Below are 23,320 nucleotides of genomic sequence, written 5' to 3'. Positions count from 1 at the left end.
TGCCTTGTGCCATATTAACTATATACTATAAAATGCATAACCAGCAATTGTATAGCATTTTTATTTTGTGTGAATAGTTCAGTTTTACATAGGCTCTACTCATGGTAACTAGCCATGTTGTCTTGTTCCCATTCGTGCCAGGATACTATCAATATAATAGCTTATGCAATTACTCAGTAATAATACATTTTCAACATCAAGACATCCTGCCCAGATCATTTACTGACCTTAGATCAGTTTCCAGGGGCAACTTCATGCTACTCACACCATCAACAGGCTGCCGTTGGACAGATTTCGTCCTGAAGGCTGCTTTACCACAGTGCCCTCTAGTGTCCCCCCAACTCCTACTCAAACAACCACATTATTGCTCAATACTGAGCCGGTCGGCTGACAATGACAATGTCAATATCATAACTACTTCTGACTCACTCCTGGACGTCAACTCAGTCAGTCTGCGTGGACTGTGAATGAACACCAGTCTGCAGGAACAGAGGCTACAAGAACCTTCAGCAACATTAGACCTGTACTTTTACTAGTATCATTAATTTAAACAGCACAGTTTGCTCTGAGAGGTTAGAGGATGTACTGTATATCCTGGTTTATTCATGTGCTTCTGTTCCTTTTAACTTCCTCTGTATATCTAAATGGATCCTGCTTGGAATCAGGTAAGACCTTTCTTGTATGAAGTCAAAGGTCAACTCAAAGTTGTATAGTATTGTAAGTGTACATAGCAATTAACAGTCAGATGAAATGTATGATCTACACAGAAACAGATTGGATTGTTAAATTGAGAGCATGCCTATAAGTGAGCTAGCTATATGTTGTTTTAGCAGGCAGTAAACCTCCTCGGCCAATAATCTCTGAGCTGCGGGCTAATTTTGCTACACAGAGCCTTGTGGTGAAGTGGCTGGTCAATCACACTGGTTTAGCAAGGGAAAGCGGTGATACTTATGAAATACAGGTTGGACGCACTGACAACCTCACTATCGTTCACAACGTGAGTAACAGTTCAGGCCATTTGTCCAATTGATTGATTATGTATGTGTTTGTTTCCTAGCAGAACCATTGTCTTGTATTACTGTATACAGTGCATTCAGAAAGTATTTAGAACCCTTGACTTTTTCCACATATTGTTACATTTCAGTCTTATTCTAAAATTGATTACATTGTTTTTCTCCCTCATCAATCTACACACAATTCCTCATAATGACAAAGCAAAAACAGGTTTTTAGATGGTTTTGCAAATGTATAAAAAAAAAGAAAAGAAATATAACATTTACATAAGTATTCAACCATTTACTCAGTACATTGTTAAAGCGACCATTGGCAGTGATTAAAACCTCGATTCTTCTTGGGTGTGACACTACAAACTTGGAACACCTGTATTTGGGGATTTTCTCCCATTCCTCTCTGCAGATCCCCTCAAGCTCTGTCAGGTTAGATGGGGAGCGTCACTGCACAGATATTTACAAGTCTCTCCAGAGATGTTCTATCGGGTTCAAGTCTGGGCTCTGGCTGGGTCGCTCAAGGATATTGGAAGGTGAATCTTCGCCCCAGTCTGAGGTCCTGAGCGCTCTGGAGCAGGTTTTCATCAAGGATCTCTCTGTACTTTGCTCCGTTCATCTCCCAGTCTCTGCCGCTGAAAAACCTCCCCACAGAATGATGCTGCCAGCACCATGCTTCACCGTGATGCTTGGCATTCAGGCCAAAGAGTTCAATTTTGGTTTCATCAGACGAAAGAATCTTGTTTCTCATGTTCTGAGTCCTTTAGGTGCCTTTTGGCAAACAATTGGTAGTTACAGTCTTGTCTCATCGCTGCAACTCCAGTACAGAGAGGCGAAGGTCGAGAGCCATGCGTCCTCCAAAACACAACTCAACCAAGCCGCACTGCTTCTTGAAACAATGTCCGATTTAACCCGGAAGCCAGCTACACCAATGTGTAGGAGGAAACACCTGTCGACCGTGTCAGTGTGCATGTGCCCAGCCCGCCACAGAAGTCACGAGAGCAAGATGGGACAAGGACATCCCTGCCGGCGAAACCATCCCCTAACCCGGACGACGCTGGGCCAATTGTGCGCCGCCCCATGGGTCTCCCGGTCACCACCGGCTGTGACAGAGCCTGGACTCGAACCAGGATCTCTAGTGGCACAGCTAGCACTGCGATGCAGCGCCTTAGACCACTGCGCCACTCGGGAATCCCATTTTTTGGTAACTTCCCCAGATCTGTGCCTCGACACAATGCTGTCTCGGTGCTCTACTGACAATTCCTTCGAGCTCATGGCTTGGTTTTTGCTCTGACATGCACAGTCAACTGTGGGACCTTATATAGATAGCTGTGTGCTTTTCCAAATCATGTCCAATCAATTGAATTTACCACAGGTGGACTCCAATCAAGTTGTTGAAACATCTCAAGGATGGTCAATGGAAACAGGATGCACCTGTTCTCAATTTCGAGTCTCATAGCAAAGAGTCTGAATACTTATGTAAATATTTGCAAACATTTCTAAAAACCTGTTTTATTGTGTGTAGACTGATGAGGAAAATGTAATCCATTTTAGAATAAGGCTGTAACATAACGAAATGTGGAAAAGGGGAAGGGGTCTGATTATTTTCCGAATGCAATGTATGTACACAGGAAAGGACTTGACAGCAAGACAATAAACAAAGACATGACAGTAGGACAATAAACATGACAACAAGACAGTTAAAATCAGTACTACCAGTCAGATTTGGCTGTTCTGTGTTTTCATGATGTGTTTCATTTCTGGTTTCCATCATATAGAGTAAAGTGAGTAGCTGTCCTTTGGGTAGTGACTCCACGTTAACATGGACCTGGGTGTCTACTCTGCCTTTACAATGTGCTGACCATTCAATCAGAATACGACGTTTCTGCAGCCATGCAGACCCAAGTGACTGGAGCCAATGGAAGACAAATTATGGTGAGAAATGTAGTTGTTCATGTCTGTTAGAAAAGGCTATGCTTCTAACACTTGTCATGTTATCAGATCTGTGTGCGTTGCCATTTTTAAGAAAGAAGACCTCTTCCTTTTCCTCTTCTCTTTTTAACTATCGTCTCATCAAAGTTGCTCAATCATGACTCTTGCTAGAGGCTGGGGATTTTTGCTTGATTCATTTTGTAATGTTTATGTAAAAGAGGCTAAACTAGTAAAGTTTAACCTCGTCCCCAGGCTTATTGCACAAACGCATTGGACTGAAGTTTCATATTGAAACTTCAAATGTTTGTTTTGGGTATGCTTGGAAAGAGTACAAAAATAAATAATGTTAATTGGTGAAACAACAGACATGATAGGCCCAGGTCAAGCTACCATACAGCAGATAGGGTCACAGACCTGCTCACTGCAGCCTTGAGTAATGAGATATAGACTTGATTAGGTCATGTTTAAAATCACATGGGTACATACATCATTCATATCAATATTTGTGACATTTGAATAAACATTTTAGGAGGAGTAGCCTTAATTGGTTTTAGCCCCTCAGGGGCTTGGACCCCTAATAATTTATATCTCCTCCTTCCCCATCCAGGTGCCCAAGACACAGTGGACAGAGTTTGGAAAAAGACAAAGATGTTTCCCTACCAGCAGGTGTTAAAGGAGGGCTCCACTATCTTGTTCTGTTGTGTCCCTCCTAGAGGCATCCACATCACCAATATGACCTTCAACTCCACCACCAGCTACCCCCTGATCAACATTACTCACAGAGTCACAGCCATTGCTGTCCACAACCTAAACATCACACAAGCATCCGGCTCCGGGGTGTACTCCTGGTGTGAGGATACAACAGAGAAGAGGAACAACTACTGCTCCAACTTCATCAGCTGTTAGTATGGAGGAGTGTTTTCTCTCCCATCTTGACCTCTGTCATAAGGCCTTCATAGCAATGTTTTAGCAGATTTCACAAACGTTAAAGCACTTCACATTGTCCTAGGCATACGTTAGCCGGGTCATTGTGGTGCCTTTTGGACCTCATAACTTTTGCGGAAAAAAATTGAAATACTATATATAGTTGGAGTCGGAAGTTTACATACACTTAGGTTGGAGTAATTAAAACTTGTTTTTCAACCACTCCACAAATTTCTTGTTAACAAACTATAGTTTTGGCATGTCGGTTAGGACATCTACTTAGTGATTGACAAAAAGTAATTTTTCCAACAATTGTTTACAGACAGATTATTTCACTTATAATTCACTGTATCACAATTCCAATGGGTCAGAAGTTTACATACACTAAGTTGACTGTGCCTTTAAACAGCTTGGAAAATTCTAGAAAATGACGTCAAGGTTTTAGAAGCTTCTGATAGGCTAATTGACATAATTTGAGTCAATTGGAGGTGTACCTGTGGATGTATTTCAAGGCCTACCTTCAAACTTAGTTCCTCTTTGTTTGACATCATGGGAAAATCAAAAGAAATCAGCCAAGACCTCAGAAAGAAAATTTTAGACCTCCACAAGTCTGGTTCATCCTTGGGTGCAATTTCCAAATGCCTGAAGGTACCATGTTCATCTGTACAAACAATAGTACACAAGTATAAACACCATGGGACCACGCAGCCGTCATACCGCTCAGGAAGGAGACCCATTCTGTCTACTTGAGATGAACGTACTTTGGTGCGAAAAGTGCAAATAAATCCCAGAACAACAGCAAAGGACCTTGTGAAGATGCTGGAGGAAACAGGTACAAAAGTATCTATATCCACAGTAAAAACGAGTCCTATACTGACATAACCTGAAAGGCCGCTCAGCAAGGAAGAAGCCACTGCTCCAAAACCGCCATTAAAAAAAGCCAGACTACGGTTTGCAACTGCATATGGGGACAAAGATCGTACTTTTTGGAGAAATGTCTTGTGGTCTGATGAAACAAAAATAGAACTGTTTGGCCATAATGACCATCGTTATGTTTGGAGGAAAATGGGGGAGGCTTGCAAGCCTAAGAATACCATCCCAACCGTGAAGCACGGAGGTGGCAGCATCATGTTCTGAGGGTGCTTTGCTGCAGGAGAGACTGGTGCACTTCACAAAATAGATGGCATCATGAGGGAGGAAAATTATGTAGATATATTGAAGCAACATCTCAAGACATCAGTCAGGAAGTTAAAGCTTGGTCGCAAATGGGTCTTCCAAATGGACAATGACCCCCAAGCATACTTCTAAAGTTGTGGCAAAATGGCTTAAGGACAAGAAAGTCAAGGTATTGGAGTGGCCATCACAAAGCCATGACCTCAATCCTATAGAAAACTTGTGGGCAGAACTGAAAAAGCGTGTGAGCAAGGAGGCCTACAAACCTGACTCAGATACACCAGCTCTGTCAGGAGGAATGGGCCAAAATTCCCCCAACTTATTGTGGGAAGCTTGTGGAAGGCTACCTGAAGCGTTTGACCCAAGTTAAACAATTTAAAGGCAATGCTACCAAATACTAATTGAGTGTATGTAAACTTCTGACCCACTGGGAATGTGATGAAAGAAATTAAAGCTGAAATAAATCATTCTCTCTACTATTATTCTGACATTTCAAATTCTTAAAATAAAGTGGTGATCCTAACTGACCTAAGACAGGTAATTTTTACTAGGATTAAATGTCAGGAATTGTGAAAAACTGAGTTGAAATGTATTTGGCTCAGGTGTATGTAAACTTCCGACTTCAACTGTATATATAAAAGTCTAGACAGAGAGAAATATATAATTCTGTCAGAAAAAGGACATGTTTGAAATTTAGAAAAACATATTGGTCAAACATATTAGGCACATAAATCCTAATAATTATAGGCAGATTGTTGAAACATTGACCATCAGATATTTCCTCCCTGTTAGGGACATACATTAACTATCTGAAAGTGTTAACAATACATGTACAGCATATATCTTGATTTAGATTTTCTAAGACATCAAATGTCCCTTAACCCATAACATTCATTTTTCCCCCTTAAAATAATTATAAAACAATGATTATTGAGTGAAACGTATGCTATTAACAGAACCAGCGCTTTATTTGCAGCCTATTTTTCTCAAATAATAGTGAATAACAATAGAACTTAGTCAACCTTTTTACATGTTCAGTTGACCTCTTCTATCTCTACAAGTTGCCAGAAAATGCATAACATTTGATGGTAATGTCAAATTATTATTTTAACAGGGTGGAACCAGTGGAGGCTCCTCAGAGGAGGAAGGGGAGGACCATCCTCCTCAGTGAATTTCATAAACTTGTCAATTGTAAAACATAAAAAAATTGTCCTTTTTAGATAAAACTATACTGAATATATTCACGTCACCTAACAATTGATTAAAACACACTATTTTGCAAAGGTCTACAGTAGCCTCAACAGCACTGTGAGTAGCACAATGATGTAGTCGGAGGACAGTTGAGAAGGTGAACGGATGATCTCCGGATGTGTGGTTCCCACTGTGAAGCATGACGGTGTGGCGGTGCTTTGCTGGTGACACTGTCTGGGATTTATTTAGAACTCAAGGCACACTTAACCAGCATGGCTACCACAGCATTCTGCAGCGATACACCTTCCAATCTGCTTTGCTCTTAGTGGGATTACCATTTGCATCAAAACTATGAAATAACACATATGGAATCATGTAGTATCCAAAAAAGTGTTAAACAAATCAAAATGTTTCTTGGCCCAAGCATGTAAGTCTCTTCTTATTATTGGTGTCCTATAGTAGTTGTTTTTTTGCAGCAATTCGACCATTAAGGCCTGATTCACACAGTCTCCCCTGAACAGTTGATGTTGAGATGTGTCTTTTACTTGAACTCTGTGAAGCATTTATTTCGGCTGCAATTTCTGAGGCTGGTAACTCTAATGAACTTGTCTTCTGCCGCAGAGGTAACTCTGGCTCTTCTATTCCTGTGGCGGTCCTCATGAGAGCCAGTTTCATCATAGTGCTTGATGGTTTTTGTGACTGCAAATGTTTCGGATGGACTGACCTTCATGTCTTAAAGTAATGATGGACTGTAATTTTTCTTTGCTTATTTGAGCTGTTCTTGACATAATATGGGCTTTGTCTTTTACCAATTTTTTTTTACCAAATACCACCCCTAACTTGTCAAAACAGAACTGATTGACTCAAATGCATTAAGAAGGAAAGAAATTCCACAAATTCACTTTTAACAAGGCACACCTGTTAATTGAAATGCATTCCAGTTGACTACCTCATGAAGCTGGTTGACAGAATGCCAAGTGTGCAAAGCTGTCATCAAGGAAAGGGTGGCTACTTCGAAGAATTTAATATAAAATATATTTTGATTTGTTTAACACTTTTTTGGTTACTACATCAAATCAAACTTTATTTGTCACATGTGCCTAATACTAGAAGTGTACACTTTAACATGAAATGCTTACTTACAAGCCCTTAACCCAACAGTGCAGTTCAAGAAGAGTTAAGAAAATATTTACCAAGTAGACTAAAATAAAAAGTAACAATAAAAAGTAACACAATAAGAATAACAATAACGAGGCCATATACAGGGGGCACCGGTACCGAGTCAGTGTGCGGGGGTACAGGTTAGTTGAGGTAATTTGTACATGTAGTTGGGGGTGATGTGACTATGCATAGATAATTAACAGCGATAATAAACAGTGAGTAGCAGCAGTGTACAAAAGGTAGAGGGTCAACGTAAATTGTCCAGTGGCGATTTAATTAATTGTTCAATAGTCTTATGGCTTGGGGGAGAAGCTGCTGAGGAGCCTTTTGGTCCTAAACTTTGCGTTCCGGTACCTCTTGCCGTGCGGTAGCAGAGAAAACAGTCTTTAACTTGGGTGACTGGAGTCTCTGACAATTTTATGGGCTTTCCTCTGAAACCGCCTATTGCATAGGTCCTGGATGGCACGATGCTTGGCCCCAGTGATGTACTGGGCCGTACGCACTACCCTCTGTAGCGCCTTATGGTCAGATGCCGAGCAGTTACCATACCAGGCAATGATGCAACCGGTCAGGATGCTCTCTATGGTGCAGCTGTAGAACCTTTTGAGGATCTGGGGACCCATGCCAAATCTTTTTAGTCTCCTGGGGGGGGGGAGGTTTTGTCTTGCCCTCTTCATGACTGTCTTGGTATGTTTGGACCATGATAGTTCATTGGTGATGTGGACAGCAAGTAACTTCCTTTCCTGTAGTCCACAATCAGCTCCTTTGTCTTGCTCACGTTGAGGGAGACGTTGTTGTCCTGGCACCACACTGCGAGTTCTCTGACTTCCTCCCTATAGGCCGTCTCATCGTTGTTGGTGATCAGGCCTACCACTGTTGTCGTCTGCAAACTTAATGATGGTGTTGGAGTCGTGTTTGGCCACGCAGTCATGGGTTAACAGGGAATAGAGGAGGGGACTAAGTATACAGCCCTGAGGGGCCCCGGTGTTAAGGATCAGCGTGGCAGACGTGTTGTTGCCTACTCTTACCACCTGGAGGTGGTCCGTCAGGAAGTCCAGGATCCAGTTGCAGAGGGAGGTGTTTAGTCCCAGAGTCCTTAGCTTAGTGATAAGATTCGTGGGCACTATGGTGTTGAACACTGAGCTGTAGTCAATGAACAGCATTCTCACATAAAATAGGTGTTGTGTGAAAGTGCAGTGTTGAGTGTGATTAAGATTGCCAATATATCTTTCAAACACCGGCTTTGAGGTCATTATCACTTAAGTATATATGCATTGTTGCTTGCTAATTACATCACAATGACTAATAACAATTATATATATATATACACATTTCATTACAATTACTTATGTCAGGCTTTTTACACATATGTAACTGTAATGAAATTAGTAACAAATATGTATCTAAATATACATAAAATATAAATATATTATAGAAGTAAATATTTTAATTAATCATTTATTTACTATATTTTCCAACAACATTTCCACCCTGTTAGGTGCATTTTCCAGGTGGAACCTAACAAGGTTGAAATTTGGAGCCTAAATTAGCCATAACTCGGTGGGAGTGACAGTAGCATGATGGTAAACACTTTTGGAGGATTTGAACTACTATATGAAACCTATATTAACATTTAGAAATTTGATTCATTTTCTCAAAAAATTTAGCCTAACAGTGTGAGTGAAACAAACAGATGAACATCATGAAACATGGAAAAATACATAAGTATTTAGTATAGTGCCTGCAATTCTGGTTCAGGTTATCAGTCAATTTAGCAGGGTAGTTACAAACAGCACAGGAATGAAATCATCAACATGTATTGATCACATCTTTACTAATGCTGCAGAAATGTGCTTTAAAGCAGTATCCAAATCCATCGGATGTAGAGATCACAATATGTGACTCGATTCAAGAAACTAGGCATATGTCACACATCAATACTTTTTTTGTACCTTTATTTAACTAGGTAAGTCAGTTAAGAACAAATTCTTATTTACAATGACAGCCTACTGGGGAACAGAGAGTTAACTGCCATGATCAGGGGCAGAGTGACAGATTTTTACCTTGTCAGCTCGGTGATTCGATTCAGCAACCTTTCAATTACTGGCCCAATGCTCTAACCACTAGGCTACCTGCCGCCCCAGGTAGAACGTAAACATTTATTTTTTATCTACATGCTTTTTTGGGGGCAGAAATTCCTTCTGGAACATGTGAACTTTCATGTGCTTTAATAACAAACTTCTATTCCATTCCAACATTGATATCCTGAATTTAGCAGGCGCTACCGCCAGATCAATTGGAAAAAGTGATGGGCTACTTTCTGCACGCACCACTGTCAGTGTGAACCGGAGGGATTTGACACAACGCTGGCCAAACAAGATGTAACGTTAGCTACAAACAAAACATAGTTAAATGGTTCCTGTCTGCCATGAAGCATTCAACCAGTACGGGTAAGAGTCTAGCTACATTTTCAGATATAAGCTTCTAATTTTGTCAGAAAGTTGTTTTTATTGCATACTGTTAGTTTGCTAGCAAACGTTAGCTTGCTGTCTTCCTAGCTAACGTTACGTGTATGATCTGTGTAGTAATATTATTTAAATCAGAAATCCATTTGCATTGCTAGTTATAGCCTAATGTTAGCTAGGTAGCTTTAGCTACCTGCAGATTCATACTACAGCTATGACAATGCTTGTATTGGTAGTAGTATGAGTTGGGATTATGCCGGTTCATTGTTTAGCTAGCTACATGTCTAAACAAAAGACTCCACTTCGGCCGGATTATTACATGACCCATCAAATTAGCCAGGTGTGTCTGGGGGTGATTACAGCCATCTATTGTATTTTTCTGAACATGTGTACATGTCTAGACAATATTGACCCATCCACTTAGTAGGTGTGGCTTGGGGGTGGTTATAGCATTTTCTTCAAATGACCCATCAATTTAGACAAGTGTGTCGGGTAAGCTTCATCTAATAATGATAAAATATTTATATATTATTTTTATCTGGACACTCTTTTTGATATTGGAATTTTAAAATGGTATGGTTGAGAGGGATGAGGCAAAAGAAATGTCAAATAAATCTGGCTGCACAACCGATTGGCAAATTTACTCCAAATTGAGAAATCATGTGACTAAACTGAATAAAAAGAAGAAGAAACTACACTATGAAACAAAGATAAATTACATAAAGAATGATAGTAAAAGCTTTGGAGCACCTTAAATACATTTTTGGGCAAAATGGCAAACTCTGCTCCATCATTCATTGAATCAAATGGCTTATTCATCACAAAACCCACTGATATTGCCAACTACTTTAATTACTTTTTCATTGGCAAGATAAGCAAACTTAGGCATGACATGCCAGCAACAAATGTTGACACCACATCCAAGTATATCTGACAAAATTATGAAAGACAAACTTTGTAATTTTGAATTACGTAAAGTGAGTATGGAAGAGCAGTAAACATTTCTGTTGTCTATCCACAATGACAAGCCACCGGGGTCTGATGACTTGGAGGGAAAATTACTGATGATAATTTCCAGACGATATTGGCACTCCTATTTGCCATATCTTCAATTTAATGCCCTCTGGCCTGGAGGGAAGCAAAAGTAATTTCCCTAACTAAGAATAGCCCTCTTCACTGGCTCAAATAGCCGACCAATCAGTCTGTTACCAACCATTAGTAAACTTTTGGAAAAAATTGTGTTTGACCAGATACAATGCTATTTTACAGTAAAAACATTTCAGCATGCTTGTAGGTAAGGACATTCAACAAGCACAGAACTTACACAAATGACTGATGATTGGCTGAGAGAAATTGATGATAAAAAGATTGTGGGGGGGTGTTTTGTTAGACTTCAGTGCGGCTTTTGACATAATCAATCATAGTCTGCTGCTGGAAAAATATATTTTTTATGGCTTCAAACCACCTGCTATATTGTGGATAAAGAGTTACCTGTCTAACAGAACACAGAGGTTTTTTTTTAATGGAAGCCTATCCAACATAATCCAGGTAGAATCAGGAATTCCCAGGGCAGCTGTCAAGGCCCCTTACTTTTTAAAATGTTTACTAACGACATGCCATTGGCTTTGAGTAAAGCAAGTGTGTCTATGTATGTGGATGACTCAACAATATACAAGTCAGGTACTACAGCGACTGAAATGACAGAAACACTTAACAAAGAGCTGCAGAGTCAGTTTCAGAATGGGTGGCAATAATGTTTTTAAATATTTTTTTATTTAACCTTTATTTAACCAGGTAAGCTAGTTGAGAACATGTTCTCATTTACAACTGCGACCTGGCCAAGATAAAGCAAAGCAGTGTAACACAAACAACTACACAGAGTTACACATGGAAAAAACAAGCATACAGTCAATAACACAATAGGAAAAAAAGAAAGTCTATATACAGTGTGTGCAAATGGCGAGAGGAGGTAAGGCAATAAATAGGCCATAGTAGCGAAGCCATTACAATTTAGCAGATTAACACTGGAGTGATAGATGAGCTGATGATGATGTGCAAGTAGAGATACTGGTGTGCAAAAGAGCAGAAAAGTAAATAAAAACAATATGGGGATGAGGTAGGTAGATTGGGTGGGCTATTTACAGATGGACTATGTACAGCTGCAGCGATCGGTTAGCTGCTCAGATAGCTGATGTTTAAAGTTAGTGAGGGAAATATAAGTCTCCATCTTTAGCGATTTAATTTTTTATTTATTTATATTTTTTTGTTTTTATTTTTAATTTATTTTTTTCAATTCGTTCCAGTCACTGGCAGCAGAGAACTGGAAGGAAAGGCGGCCAAAGCAGGTGTTGGCTTTGGGGATGACCAGTGAGATATACCTGCTGGAGCGCGTGCTATGGGTGGGTGTTGTTATCGTGACCAGTGAGCTGAGATAAGGCGGAGCTTTACCTAGCATGGACTTATAGATGACCTGGAGCCAGTGGGTCTGGCGACGAATATGTAGCGAGGGCCAGCTGACTAGAGCATACAGGTCGCAGTGGTGGGTGGTATAAGGGGCTTTGGTAACAAAACAGATGGCACTATGATAGACTGCATCCAGTTTGCTGAGTAGGGTATTGGAAGCTATTTTGTAGATGACATCGCCGAACTAGAGGATCGGTAAGATAGTCAGTTTTACTAGGGTAAGTTTGGCAGCGTAAGTGAAGGAGGCTTTGTTGCAAAATAGAAAGCCGATTCTAGATTTGATTTTGGATTGGAGATGTTTAATGTGAGTCTGGAAGGAGAGTGTACAGTCTAGCCAGACACCTAGGTATTTGTAGTTGTCCACATATTCTAGGTCAGAACCGTCCAGAGTAGTGATGCTAGTCGGGCGGGCAGATGCAGGCAGCGAACGGTTGAAAAGCATGCATTTGGTTTTACTAGTGTATAAGAGCAGTTGGAGGCCACGGAAGGAGTGTTGTATGGCATTGAAGCTCGTTTGGAAGTTTAACACAGTGTCCAAAGAAGGGCCAGATGTATACAGAATGGTGTCGTCTGCGTAGAGGTGGATTAGAGAATCACCCGCAGCAAGAGCGACATCATTGATATATACAGAGAAAAGAGTCGGCCCGAGAATTGAACCCTCTGGCACCCCCATAGAGAGGGCCAGAGGTCCAGACAACAGGCCCTCCAATTTTACACACAGATCTCTGTCTGAGAAGTAGTTGGTGAACCAGGTGAGGCAGTCATTTGAGAAACCAAGGCTATTCAGTCTGCCGATTAGAATACGGTGATTGACAGAGTCGAAAGCCTTGGCCAGGTCGATGATGCACAGTGCTGATGATGCACAGTGCTGTCTTTTATCAATGGCGGTTATGATATCGTTTAGTACCTTGAGCGTGGCTGAGGTGCACCTGTGACCAGCTTGGAAACCGGATTGCACAGCGGAAAAGGTACGGTGGGATTCGAAATGGTCAGTGATCTGTTTATTAACTTGGCTTTCGAAGACTTTAGAAAGGCAGGGCAGGATGGATATAGGTCTATAACGGTTTGGGTCTAGAGTGTCACCCCCTTTGAAGAGGGGGATGACCGCGGCAGCTTTCCAATCTTTAGGGATCTCACACGATACGAAAGAGAGGTTGAACATACAGGTAATAGGGGTTGCAACAATGGCAGCGGATAATTTTAGAAAGAGAGGGTCCAGATTGTCTGGTTTTGGGTGAAGGAGAAGCTGGGGAGGCTCGGGCACGTTGCTGCGGGGGGTGTGGAGCTGTTGACCGAGGTTGGGGTAGCCAGGAGGAAAGCATGGCCACCTGTAGAGAAATGCTTATTGAAATGTTCGATTATCATGGATTTATCGGTGGTGATTGTGTTACCTAGCCTCAGTGCAGTGGGCAGCTGGGAGGAGGTGCTCTTGTTCTCCATGGACTTAACAGTGTTCCAAAACCTTTTGGACTTAGAGCTAGAGGATGCAAATTTCTGTTTGAAAAAGCTAGTCTTTGCTTTCCTGACTGACTGTGTGTATTAGTTCCTGACTTCCCTGAACAGTTGCATATCGCGGGGACTATTCGATGCTATTGCAGTCCACCACAGGATGTTTTTGTGCTGGTCAAGGGCAGTCAGGTCTGGAGTGAACCAAGGGCTATATCTGTTCTTAGTTCTACATTTTTTGAAAGGGGCATGCTTATTTAAGATGGTGAGGAAATTACTTTTAAAGAATGACCAGGCATCCTCGACTGACGGGATGAGGTCAATATCCTTCCAGGATACCCGGGCCAGGTCGATTAGAAAGGCCTGCTCGCAGAAGTGTTTTAGGGAGCGTTTGACAGTGATGAGGGGTGGTCGTTTGACCGCGGACCAATAGCGGATGCAGACAATGAGGCAGTGATCACTGAGATCCTGGTTGAGAACAGCAGAGGTGTATTTGGAGGGCAAGTTGGTCAGGATAATATCTATGAAGGTGCCCATGTTTATGAATTTAGGGTTGTACCTGGTGGGTTCCTTGATAATTTGTGTGAGATTGAGGGCATCTATCTTAGATTGTAAGACTGCCGGGGTGTTAAGCATATCCCAGTTTAGGTCACCTAACAGAACGAACTCTGAAGATGGATGAGGGGCAATCAATTCACATATGGTGTCCAGGGCACAGCTAGGAGCTGAGGGGGGTCTATAACAGGCGGCAACAGTGAGGGACTTATTTCTGGAGAGATTAATTTTAAAAAATTAGAAGCTCGAACTGTTTGGACATAGACCTGGAAAGTATGACAGAACTTTGCAAGCTATCTCTGCAGTAGATTGCAACTCCTCCCCCTTTGGCAGCTCTATCTTGACGGAAAATGTTGTAGTTGGGTATGTAAATCTCAGAATTTTAGGGGGCCTTCCTAAGCCAGGATTCAGACATGGCAAGAACATCAGTGTTGGCGGAGTGTGCTAAAGCAGTGAGTAAAGCAAACTTAGGGAGAAGGCTTCTGATGTTAACATGCATGAAATCAAGGCTTTTTCGATTACAGAAGTCAAGAAATGAGAGTGCCTGGGGACACACAGGGCATGGGTTAAACTCCACATCACCCGAGGAACAGAGGAAGAGTAGGATGAGGGTTCGGCTAAAGGCTATCAAAACTGGTCGTCTAGTGCGTTGGGGACAGAGAATAAAAGGAGCAGATTCTGGGCCTGGTAGAATAGATTCAGGGCATAATGTGCAGACAGGGGTATGGTGGGGTGCAGGTACAGTGGAGGTAAGCCCAGGCACTGAGTGATGATAAGAGTGGTTGCATCTCTGGACATGCTGGTTATACTGGGTGAGGTCACTGCATGTGTGGGAGGACAAAGGAGGTATCTGAGGCATGTAGAGTGGGACTAGGGCCTCCACAGTAAGCTAAAACAATGATAACTATCTTAAACAACAGTATACAAGGCATATTGACATTTGAGAGAGGCATAAAGCAATCAGAGATGTTGATGGGGAGAGCTAGCTAAAAAAACAACGGGTAAGACAACACAGCTTATTGTAGTTGTAGTAATTTCGTTTGCTAGCCGGGAGAGGCGCCTGGCTTGCGGCTAACTGGTGCTAGCTTCGGGGGGCCAGGGCGTTAGCCACTATAGCCACTCGGTAGCAGCTACCTAGCAGCGATGATCCGATGCAAAGGTCCAGAGCTTACGGCAAGTATCCGGTGGAGTTGTGGATTCTAGCTGTGTTGGGGGTAGAGTCCGGGAGGCAACGGCTGAGTAGCCGGGTGATCACAGAGTAGGCCGGGAGGTGGGCCTGGCTCAGGGCTAGCTTAGGGGCTGGGTCATTAGGTGGCAGCTAGCTAGCTGTGATGATCAGGAGTAATGGTCCAGGGTTTATGGCAGGAATCCGGCGTTGTATTGGAGAAAAACAGTCCGAGGCTGGCAGGTATTATCCAGGCAAAAAATGGCTGGTGCCAGTGCAGAAGGTAAAGGCTGCTAGCAGTGGCTAACAATGACTAAATAGCTAGTAGCTAATTAGCTGGTTAGCCACTGATTGAGGTTCTGGCTATAAGGTCGTTAAAAAATTGCGGATCCGTGTCACATTGAGTGAGGCGGGTTACCGGAAGGTATATTTCATTTAAAAATGGAAAAGAGATTGAAAAATAAATTGAAATATATACAAAAAATACGAAAAAAACTAAAAGTAAACGAGAGGACGACAAACCACGTCTGTACTGCTATGCCATCTTGGAAATAAGTTAGTCCTAAATATTTCAAAAACTAAATGCATTGTATTTGGGACAAATCATTCACTAAACCCTAAACCTCAACTAAATCTTGTAATGAATAATGTGAAAATTGAGCAAGATGAGGAGACTAAACTGCTTGGAGTAACCCTGGATTGTAAACTGTCATGGTCAAAACACTTTTGATACAACAGTAGCTAAGATGGTGAGAAGTCTGTCCATAATAAAGCCCTGCTCTGCCTTCTTATCTTCATTGGGATAGTGGGCAGTATTTTCACGTTCGGATGAAAAGCTTGCCCAGAGTAAACTACCTGCTACTCAAGCCCAGAAGCTAATATATGCATATTATTAGTAGATTTGGATAGAAAACACTCTGAAGTTTCTAAAACTGTTTGAATGATGTCTGTGAGTATAACAGAACTCGTATGGCAGGCGGCAACCTGAGAAAAAATCCAACCAGGAAGTTGGAAATCTGAGGTTTGTAGTTTTTCAAGTGATTGCCTATCGAATATACAGTGTCTGTGGGGTCATATTGCACTTCCTAAGGCTTCCACCAGATGTCAACAGTCTTTAGAACGTTGTTTCAGGCTTCTACTGTGAATGGGAAGAGAATAAGAGCTATTGGAACCAGGTGTCTGGCAAAATGCCATGAGCTCAGTCACGCGCACTCCCGTGAGAGCGAGCTGAGTTCCTTTTCATTTCTAAAGACAAAGGAATTGTCCGGTTGGAATATTATTGAAGATTTATGATAAAAACATCCTAAAGATTGATTCTATACATTGTTTGACATGTTTCTACAAACTGTAATATAACTTTTTTTGACTTTTCATCTCAACTTTGTGCTCGCGCATAGAGCATTGGGAATAGTGAATTGAACGCGCGAACAAAAAGGAGGTATTTGGAAATAAATATGGACTTTATCGAAACAAAACAAACATTTATTGTGGAACTGGGATCCCTGGGAGTGCATTCCGATGAAGATCATCAAAGGTAAGTGAATATTTATAATGCTATTTCTGACTTTTGTTGACTCCACAACATGGTGGGTATCTGAATGGCTTGTTGTTGTGGCTGAGCGCTGTAGTCAGATTATTGCAAGGTGTGCTTTCACCGTAAAGCTTTTTTGAAATCTGACAGCGGTTTCATTAAAGAGAAGTTTATCTTTAATTCTGTGCATAACACTTGTATCTTTTATCAATGTTTATGATGAGTATTTCTGTAAATTGATGTGCTCATTCACTGGAAGTTTTGGAGGCAAAACATTTCTGAACATTACACGCTGTATGTAAAGTGGGGTTTTTGGATATAAATATTAACTTTATCGAGCAAAACATACATGTATTGTGTAACATTGAGTCCTGGGAGTGTCATCTGAAGAAGGTTGTCAAAGGTTAGTGATTAATTTTAGCTGTATTTCTGTTTTTTGTGACGCCTCTCCTTGCTTGGAAAATGGCTGTGTGGTTTTTCTTGTCTAGGTGCTGTCCTAACATAATCTAATGGTATGCTTTCGCCGTAAAGCCTTTTTGAAATCGGACACTGTGGTTGGATTAACGAGAAGTTTATCTTTAAAATGGTGTATAATGCTGGTATGTTGTTTTGAATTTGGCGCCCTGCTATTTCACTGGCTGTTGGCGAGGGGTTCAGCTGGCAGAACGTCTTTCCTCAACAGGTTTAACAGCACTATCAACAAGGCAAGTCCTACACGCCCTATTTTTGTCGCACCTGGACCACTGTTCAGTCGTGTGATCAGGTGCCACAAAGAGGGATTTAGGAAAATTGCAATTGGCTCAGAACAGGGCAACACGGCTGGCCCTTGGATGCACACAGAGAGTTAACACGTCAATCTCTCCAGGCTCAAAATGGAGGAGATATTGACTTCATCACTACTTGTATTTGTGAGAGGTATTGACATGTTGAATGCTCCGAGCTGTCTGTTTGAACTACTGGCACACAGCTCAGACACCCATGCATACCCCACAATCATGCCACCAGAGTTCTCTTCACAGTCCTCAAGTCCAGAACATACTATGGGAGATGCACTGTACTACATAGAGTCATGACTACACAGAACTCTATTCCGCATTTAGTAACTCATGCAATCAATAAAATTTGATTTAAAATACAGATCAAAACACACCTTATAGAACAGAGGGGTCTGTGAAGCAACACAAACATCGGCACAGACACATGCATACAAACACACAATAACATGCACTATACACACACGTACACATGAATTTAGTGTTGTAGATATGTGGTAGTAGAGGCCTGAGGGCCCACACTTAATGTGTTGTGAAATCTGTTGTGAATGTATTGTACTGTTTTTGCTGGACCCCAAAAAGAGTAGCTCCTACTTTGCCAGCAGCTAATGGGGATCCATAATAAATACAAATACAAAGAGTACTGTTAGCTAGCTAGTGAACGTTAGCTTGCTGGCTCGCTAGCTAACATTACAAGTATAATCTGTGTAGTAATATTATTTGTTTCTCAGAAATCCATTTGCATTGCTTATAAGGGCACAAGGCGAGACCCAGATGCAGACATGGGAGGCAGATGGTTTGAGTCTTTGATATTTATTAATGAATCCAAAAGGGGTAGGCAAGAGAATGGTTGTTGACAGGCAAAAGGTCAAAACCAGTTCAGAGTCCAGGAGGTACAGAGTGGCAGGCAGGCTCGAGGTCAGGGCAAGCAGAATGGTCAGGCAGGCGGGTACGGAGTCCAGAAAACAGGCAAGGGTCAAAACCGGGAGGACTTGCAAAAAGAGAATAGAAGCAGGAGTACAGGAGAACACGCTGGTTGACTTGAAAGACATACAAGACGAACTGGCACAGAGAGACAGGAAACACAGGGATAAATACACCAGGGAAAATAAGCGACGCCTGGAGGGGGTGGAGACAATCACAAGGACAGGTGAAACAGATCAGGGTGTGACATTGCTAGTTATAGCCTAATGTTAGCTAGCTTGCTAAAACTGAACCTAATTGGTTAACTTTAGCTACATGCAAAATCATACTCCAGCATTTCATGCATGGTGGCTAGCTATGACAATCCGTTTGTACTGTAGCTATGGGTTGGGATTATGGTTCATTGTTAAGAGAGCCAGCTAGCTACATGTCTAAACAAAAGACATCCCATCAAGTTAGCCAGATGTGTCTGGGGGTGATTACGGCCATCTATTGTATTCATGGACATGTGTACATGTCTAGACAATAGTGACCTATCCACTTAGCTAGATGTGGCTGGGGGGTGGTTATAGCATTTCTTTCACATGACCAATCAATGTAGACAAGTGTCTGGGTAAGCGTCATCTAATAATTATACAATATTTATATAATATTTTTATCTGGACACTTTCAAAGTCAGATTAGGATATAGGCCAAGGACTAGACAAAGTGTATTTTTACCTGGAGTTTTTCCTTATTGTAGGCTACTACTTAAAGCACTTTTAGTCTTGAAAGCTTTGGTTGTTTACTACACTACCTTAGTCACTCTGTTTAGCACATGGCCTGACATGAATCCTTAAAGAGATGGGTGGGGCTAAGTCTTAAGAGGGTGTTAACATGCTGAATAGCTGTAAACAAAGAGGGCTTTCCGGTAGATGTACCAAAACATTCAAGGGGGGCTATTTGTTTTTAAAGAGGAATTACTACAAACTAACAGGGTGGAAAGTAAAATCAAGGACACACAGAAAATCTTAAATATAATAATAATAAATACAATAATCATGAAAAAAAAGGATGATGAGAGAGATTTTAAGTACCGTAAATTCCGGACTATAAGCCGCAACTTTTTTCCCACGCTTTGAACCCCGTGGCTTAAACAATGACACGGCATTTATTTTTGTTACAAGCCGTGTTTCGTTAAAGCCTGTGTAAAGTTCATTTGTTTCAATGTACCGGTAGGCACCTGCGGCTTATAGACATGTGCGGCTTATTTATGTTCAAAATAAAACATTTAATTCAGTGGGTGCGGCTTATATTCAGGTGCGCTTAATAGTCCGGAAATTACGGTAGGATTATAAAGAAAATGAAGAAAGATTTTGAATATTATATTTTGAATGGCTTATATTTCTCATAATTTAGAAGTTGATGAATAGCGGGGATGTGGCAAAAACGCCTTCGTCCACCAGAAACAAAATGCATAAAATTATCTTTGAGATTGATAGCTTTTTGTTTTATGCTGAACGACACCAAACTTTATATTTAAAGGCCTTTGGAATCCACATTTTACACTAAATAAGAGGTGATATTTCCTGGGGACAGAAAAGGCGCTGGATTGTAGGAATGACCTAGCCAAGTAAATACGTTTCATGACTGTGTTAAGTCAGTTGCTCCATTCTAATTCCACATACGCCATTAAAGGGCCAATGCAGGCGGTCTTTCCAAACAGCTCTTACACTAAAAGGGCATTATTATAATTTGCACAATTTCACAGTATTATTCTAACTTCATAGTTTGGATACATATATAAAACACAGGAAATCACGTTTTTGACTGCACTGGGCCTTTAAGGCAACTAAAGCAAGAACATACATTTTCTTAAAAAAATGTACCTTTTCTAGTTCACCTCACCATTACTTTCTGTTTGTGATCTAGTTTGTCCCCAGAGGCCTGAGAACCTGAGCTGCGGGACTGAGGACCTGAGAACTGTTATCTGCACCTGGAACCCTGGTAGACCAGCTAACCTGTATGAACCCTACAAACGCACACACACCCTTCACATAAAGTGAGTACACACACACACACACACACACACACACACACACACACACACACACACACACACAAACTCGTATAGCTCCACTCACCAGCTTCCTCAGGTGTTCTCTCTCTCAACAGATTATTAGCACATGGAGGCACAATGATCATACTGTGTCAGACACATCTCTTACCTCTCCCTCCACTGTGTTTGTGCAGGAACACTGGTGAGGATCTTATCAAGTGTGGTGAGTGGTCCTGCAGGTTCCAGGCTGTCCCAGGCTTAGAGTGGTATCATGTCTCAGTGGTAGTCAGAAACCAGCTAGGAGAGGAGAAACAAAGCTACAGCTTCAACATCACTGACAGAGGTGAGGACGGGAAATACTGAGATAAATGTCATACAGCTCTTATATTACAACACTGTTTATGGCTAACATTCAATGAGTAATGTTGGTGAGCACCCACAACATTGGAAAAAAAGTCTCCATTTGCTCCTATACCACCTTTAGTGTGACAATGTTTTGATCATCAGTGGTATCTAGATAATAAGATCTATTGTATTTGCATGCTGTGTGTGTGAAGTGTTCCCAGTCCCAGAGGGAGTGAAAGTGAGTCCAGGGGTGACTGAAGCCAACGTGTCCTGGGTTATGAGGGGGAACCTGTCTGGGTTGGAGCTCTTCTGCCAGGTCACAGCAGACCCAGTAGAGCCTAGGAGACTAACACGCCTGGCTGAAGCAGCAGACCTACAGAGCACATCCATGGTGAGAAAAACAATCATTGACAGGTGACAAAATGTAATTATCAATATAGCTCACACTAGCTCATCAGCTTTGACAGAATGGTCTCTTGTCCATTCTGACATGTTTTTAGTGGCTGTCCTTCAAATGTGTGATGTTTTGTCTAGACTGAACTACACCACACTACCACTGATGGATCAGCGGTGTATTCACAAGGAAACAAACGGAAGCAAACAGGACAAAACGAGGAAGGACCTACCTGAATTTGTCCAATGGAAACTCTTTGTTGCAAACTGTTTTCCATTGCAAAATGTTTTGCTGCAGTTTGCATTAATGAATACAGGTGTTCCACATGGGTCTGATATAAACCCAGTGACATTCTGTCTTGTCCTGTGGCTGTGTTCGCATCAGGTGTGCAATGGAGGTTCGGACGAACGTTGTGATGTCAGCCTGGAGCAGCTCTCGCCCAACACCCTTTACGCCACCAGGGTGCGCTGTGCTGTGAGAGGGAACCTAGAGGGAGAGTGGACACAACCCACGCACTTCACTACCTGTGAGTCCTATCATAGTGGAGTGGTGAAGTTACTTCTTTTTGAAGGTTTATTGATGGGTTGATGAGCCCTCTTCCTGCTTCTTTGTGCAGACCCCCTGGTGACGCTGGATGTGTGGAGGAAGGTCAGATTGCTGTCCCATGGTCAGCGCAATGTCACTCTGCTCTGGACCCCGGTGAGGCCTTACTGCTGGATGAGATGAAGGAGAGGAGACGAGGAGAGAAAGACAGTTCAGATTATTGGTTTATTGAGTGTTGAACCCGGTCTTACATTGTGCTGATCAAATCTCAGCACATGAACATCTCTCTCTTTCTCCTCAGCAATTAAGTGGCTCGGCATCTAGTGTAAAAATCCAGGGCTACAAGGTACGTTGGAGGCAGGAGGGGTTCCAGTGGATCCTGTGGAGGAACAGAGAGCAGACACAGACTGAGATCTCCATTGGCCCAGGGCAATGTGACATGATCATCCAGGCTGTTATTCAGCCTGGCTCCTCCCCCCCAGGCCACATCACCATACCTCCGGTGGAGAGAATAGGTCAGTTATCAACACCTGTGGCAATAGAGAGCTCGCAGTTGCATCACAAATCACCTAGCAAACACACCAGGCGCCATGTTGGATGACCAGAGTCAATATGGTGGAAGTCCTCTAATCGTCTACAGAATGGCTGCGTTTTGCTACCACCGGAAACTTCTGGAAGATTGCCCTTTATTTAATCTTTCTAAGGACCCAGAAAACAGAGGCAGTGGGAGAACCTATTCAAGTAAATATATATCTTTTTAACTATGTATTATAAGCTAGCTACAGGAACTTAGTGTGCAGGCTAACCCAAATGAGCTGCTAGCTTTACATGCGGTATAGCTAGCTAAGTGAATTAAATATCACCGTCTAACAATGAGCTTATCATTGTAACTTAAAAACACAAGCTGGAAATGCATTTGTAGCTTGGTAGCTAGCTAGCTAACAGCCACGGGATAGGGTGAAAGGATTAGCTAGCAGTTCCAGCTGTCAAAGAAGAGAGAGTAGGCTACTCTGGATAGGGGAGGTACCTTTGTGGGAGGACGTTGCTTCCAGTCCCTAGTGAGAAACTATAAGGACGAGAGATATAGAAACATTCAGTACTGTATCATTTGAGTATAATGCAGCCTGTTTCTTTATGATGTTTTCTGTCCTCAGATACAAAGCACTGTGAAACCCTGTCTGCAGGTGACGAGGTCCCAATGAATGTCCCAAGAAAATAAAGGGACATCCTTGTATACCATGGGTTACAAAAATACAGTTCTAAAGTCTGGAGGAGGCCAACCCTGCTGGGTGT

The 23,320-nt window shown here is 41.9% G+C and overlaps 1 protein-coding gene across 6 annotated transcripts in view; it reads left to right on the top strand.

The window, feature by feature from the left end:
- The first annotated feature begins 350 nt into the window (after positions 1 to 350).
- osmr (oncostatin M receptor) overlaps positions 351 to 23,320 on the top strand; it is a 33,009-nt gene continuing 10,039 nt past the window's right edge. The window contains exons 1-10 of one of the 6 annotated variants that reach the window (XR_006762241.1): positions 353 to 665; positions 831 to 997; positions 2,783 to 2,939; positions 3,544 to 3,837; positions 20,619 to 20,748; positions 20,940 to 21,088; positions 21,303 to 21,481; positions 21,869 to 22,010; positions 22,101 to 22,183; positions 22,329 to 22,542. Coding sequence is in view for 5 of the 6 variants with exons in the window: in XM_014174917.2 (XP_014030392.1) it covers positions 581 to 665; positions 831 to 997; positions 2,783 to 2,939; positions 3,544 to 3,837; positions 20,619 to 20,748; positions 20,940 to 21,088; positions 21,303 to 21,481; positions 21,869 to 22,010; positions 22,101 to 22,183; positions 22,329 to 22,542 (1,600 nt within the window). In the remaining variant the exon portion in view is untranslated. Of the gene's footprint in view, positions 666 to 830; positions 998 to 2,782; positions 2,940 to 3,543; positions 3,838 to 20,618; positions 20,749 to 20,939; positions 21,089 to 21,302; positions 21,482 to 21,868; positions 22,011 to 22,100; positions 22,184 to 22,328; positions 22,543 to 23,320 lie in introns of all 6 variants that reach the window. The other 5 variants (XM_014174916.2, XM_014174917.2, XM_014174915.2 and 2 more) reach the window with 5 other exon arrangements.

Source organism: Salmo salar, chromosome ssa26 (assembly GCF_905237065.1).
Source record: "Salmo salar chromosome ssa26, Ssal_v3.1, whole genome shotgun sequence".
Taxonomy (NCBI): Eukaryota; Metazoa; Chordata; class Actinopteri; order Salmoniformes; family Salmonidae; genus Salmo; species Salmo salar.
Note: the sequence above shows the minus strand (reverse complement) of the source record. Positions and strands in the feature narration are given on the sequence as shown.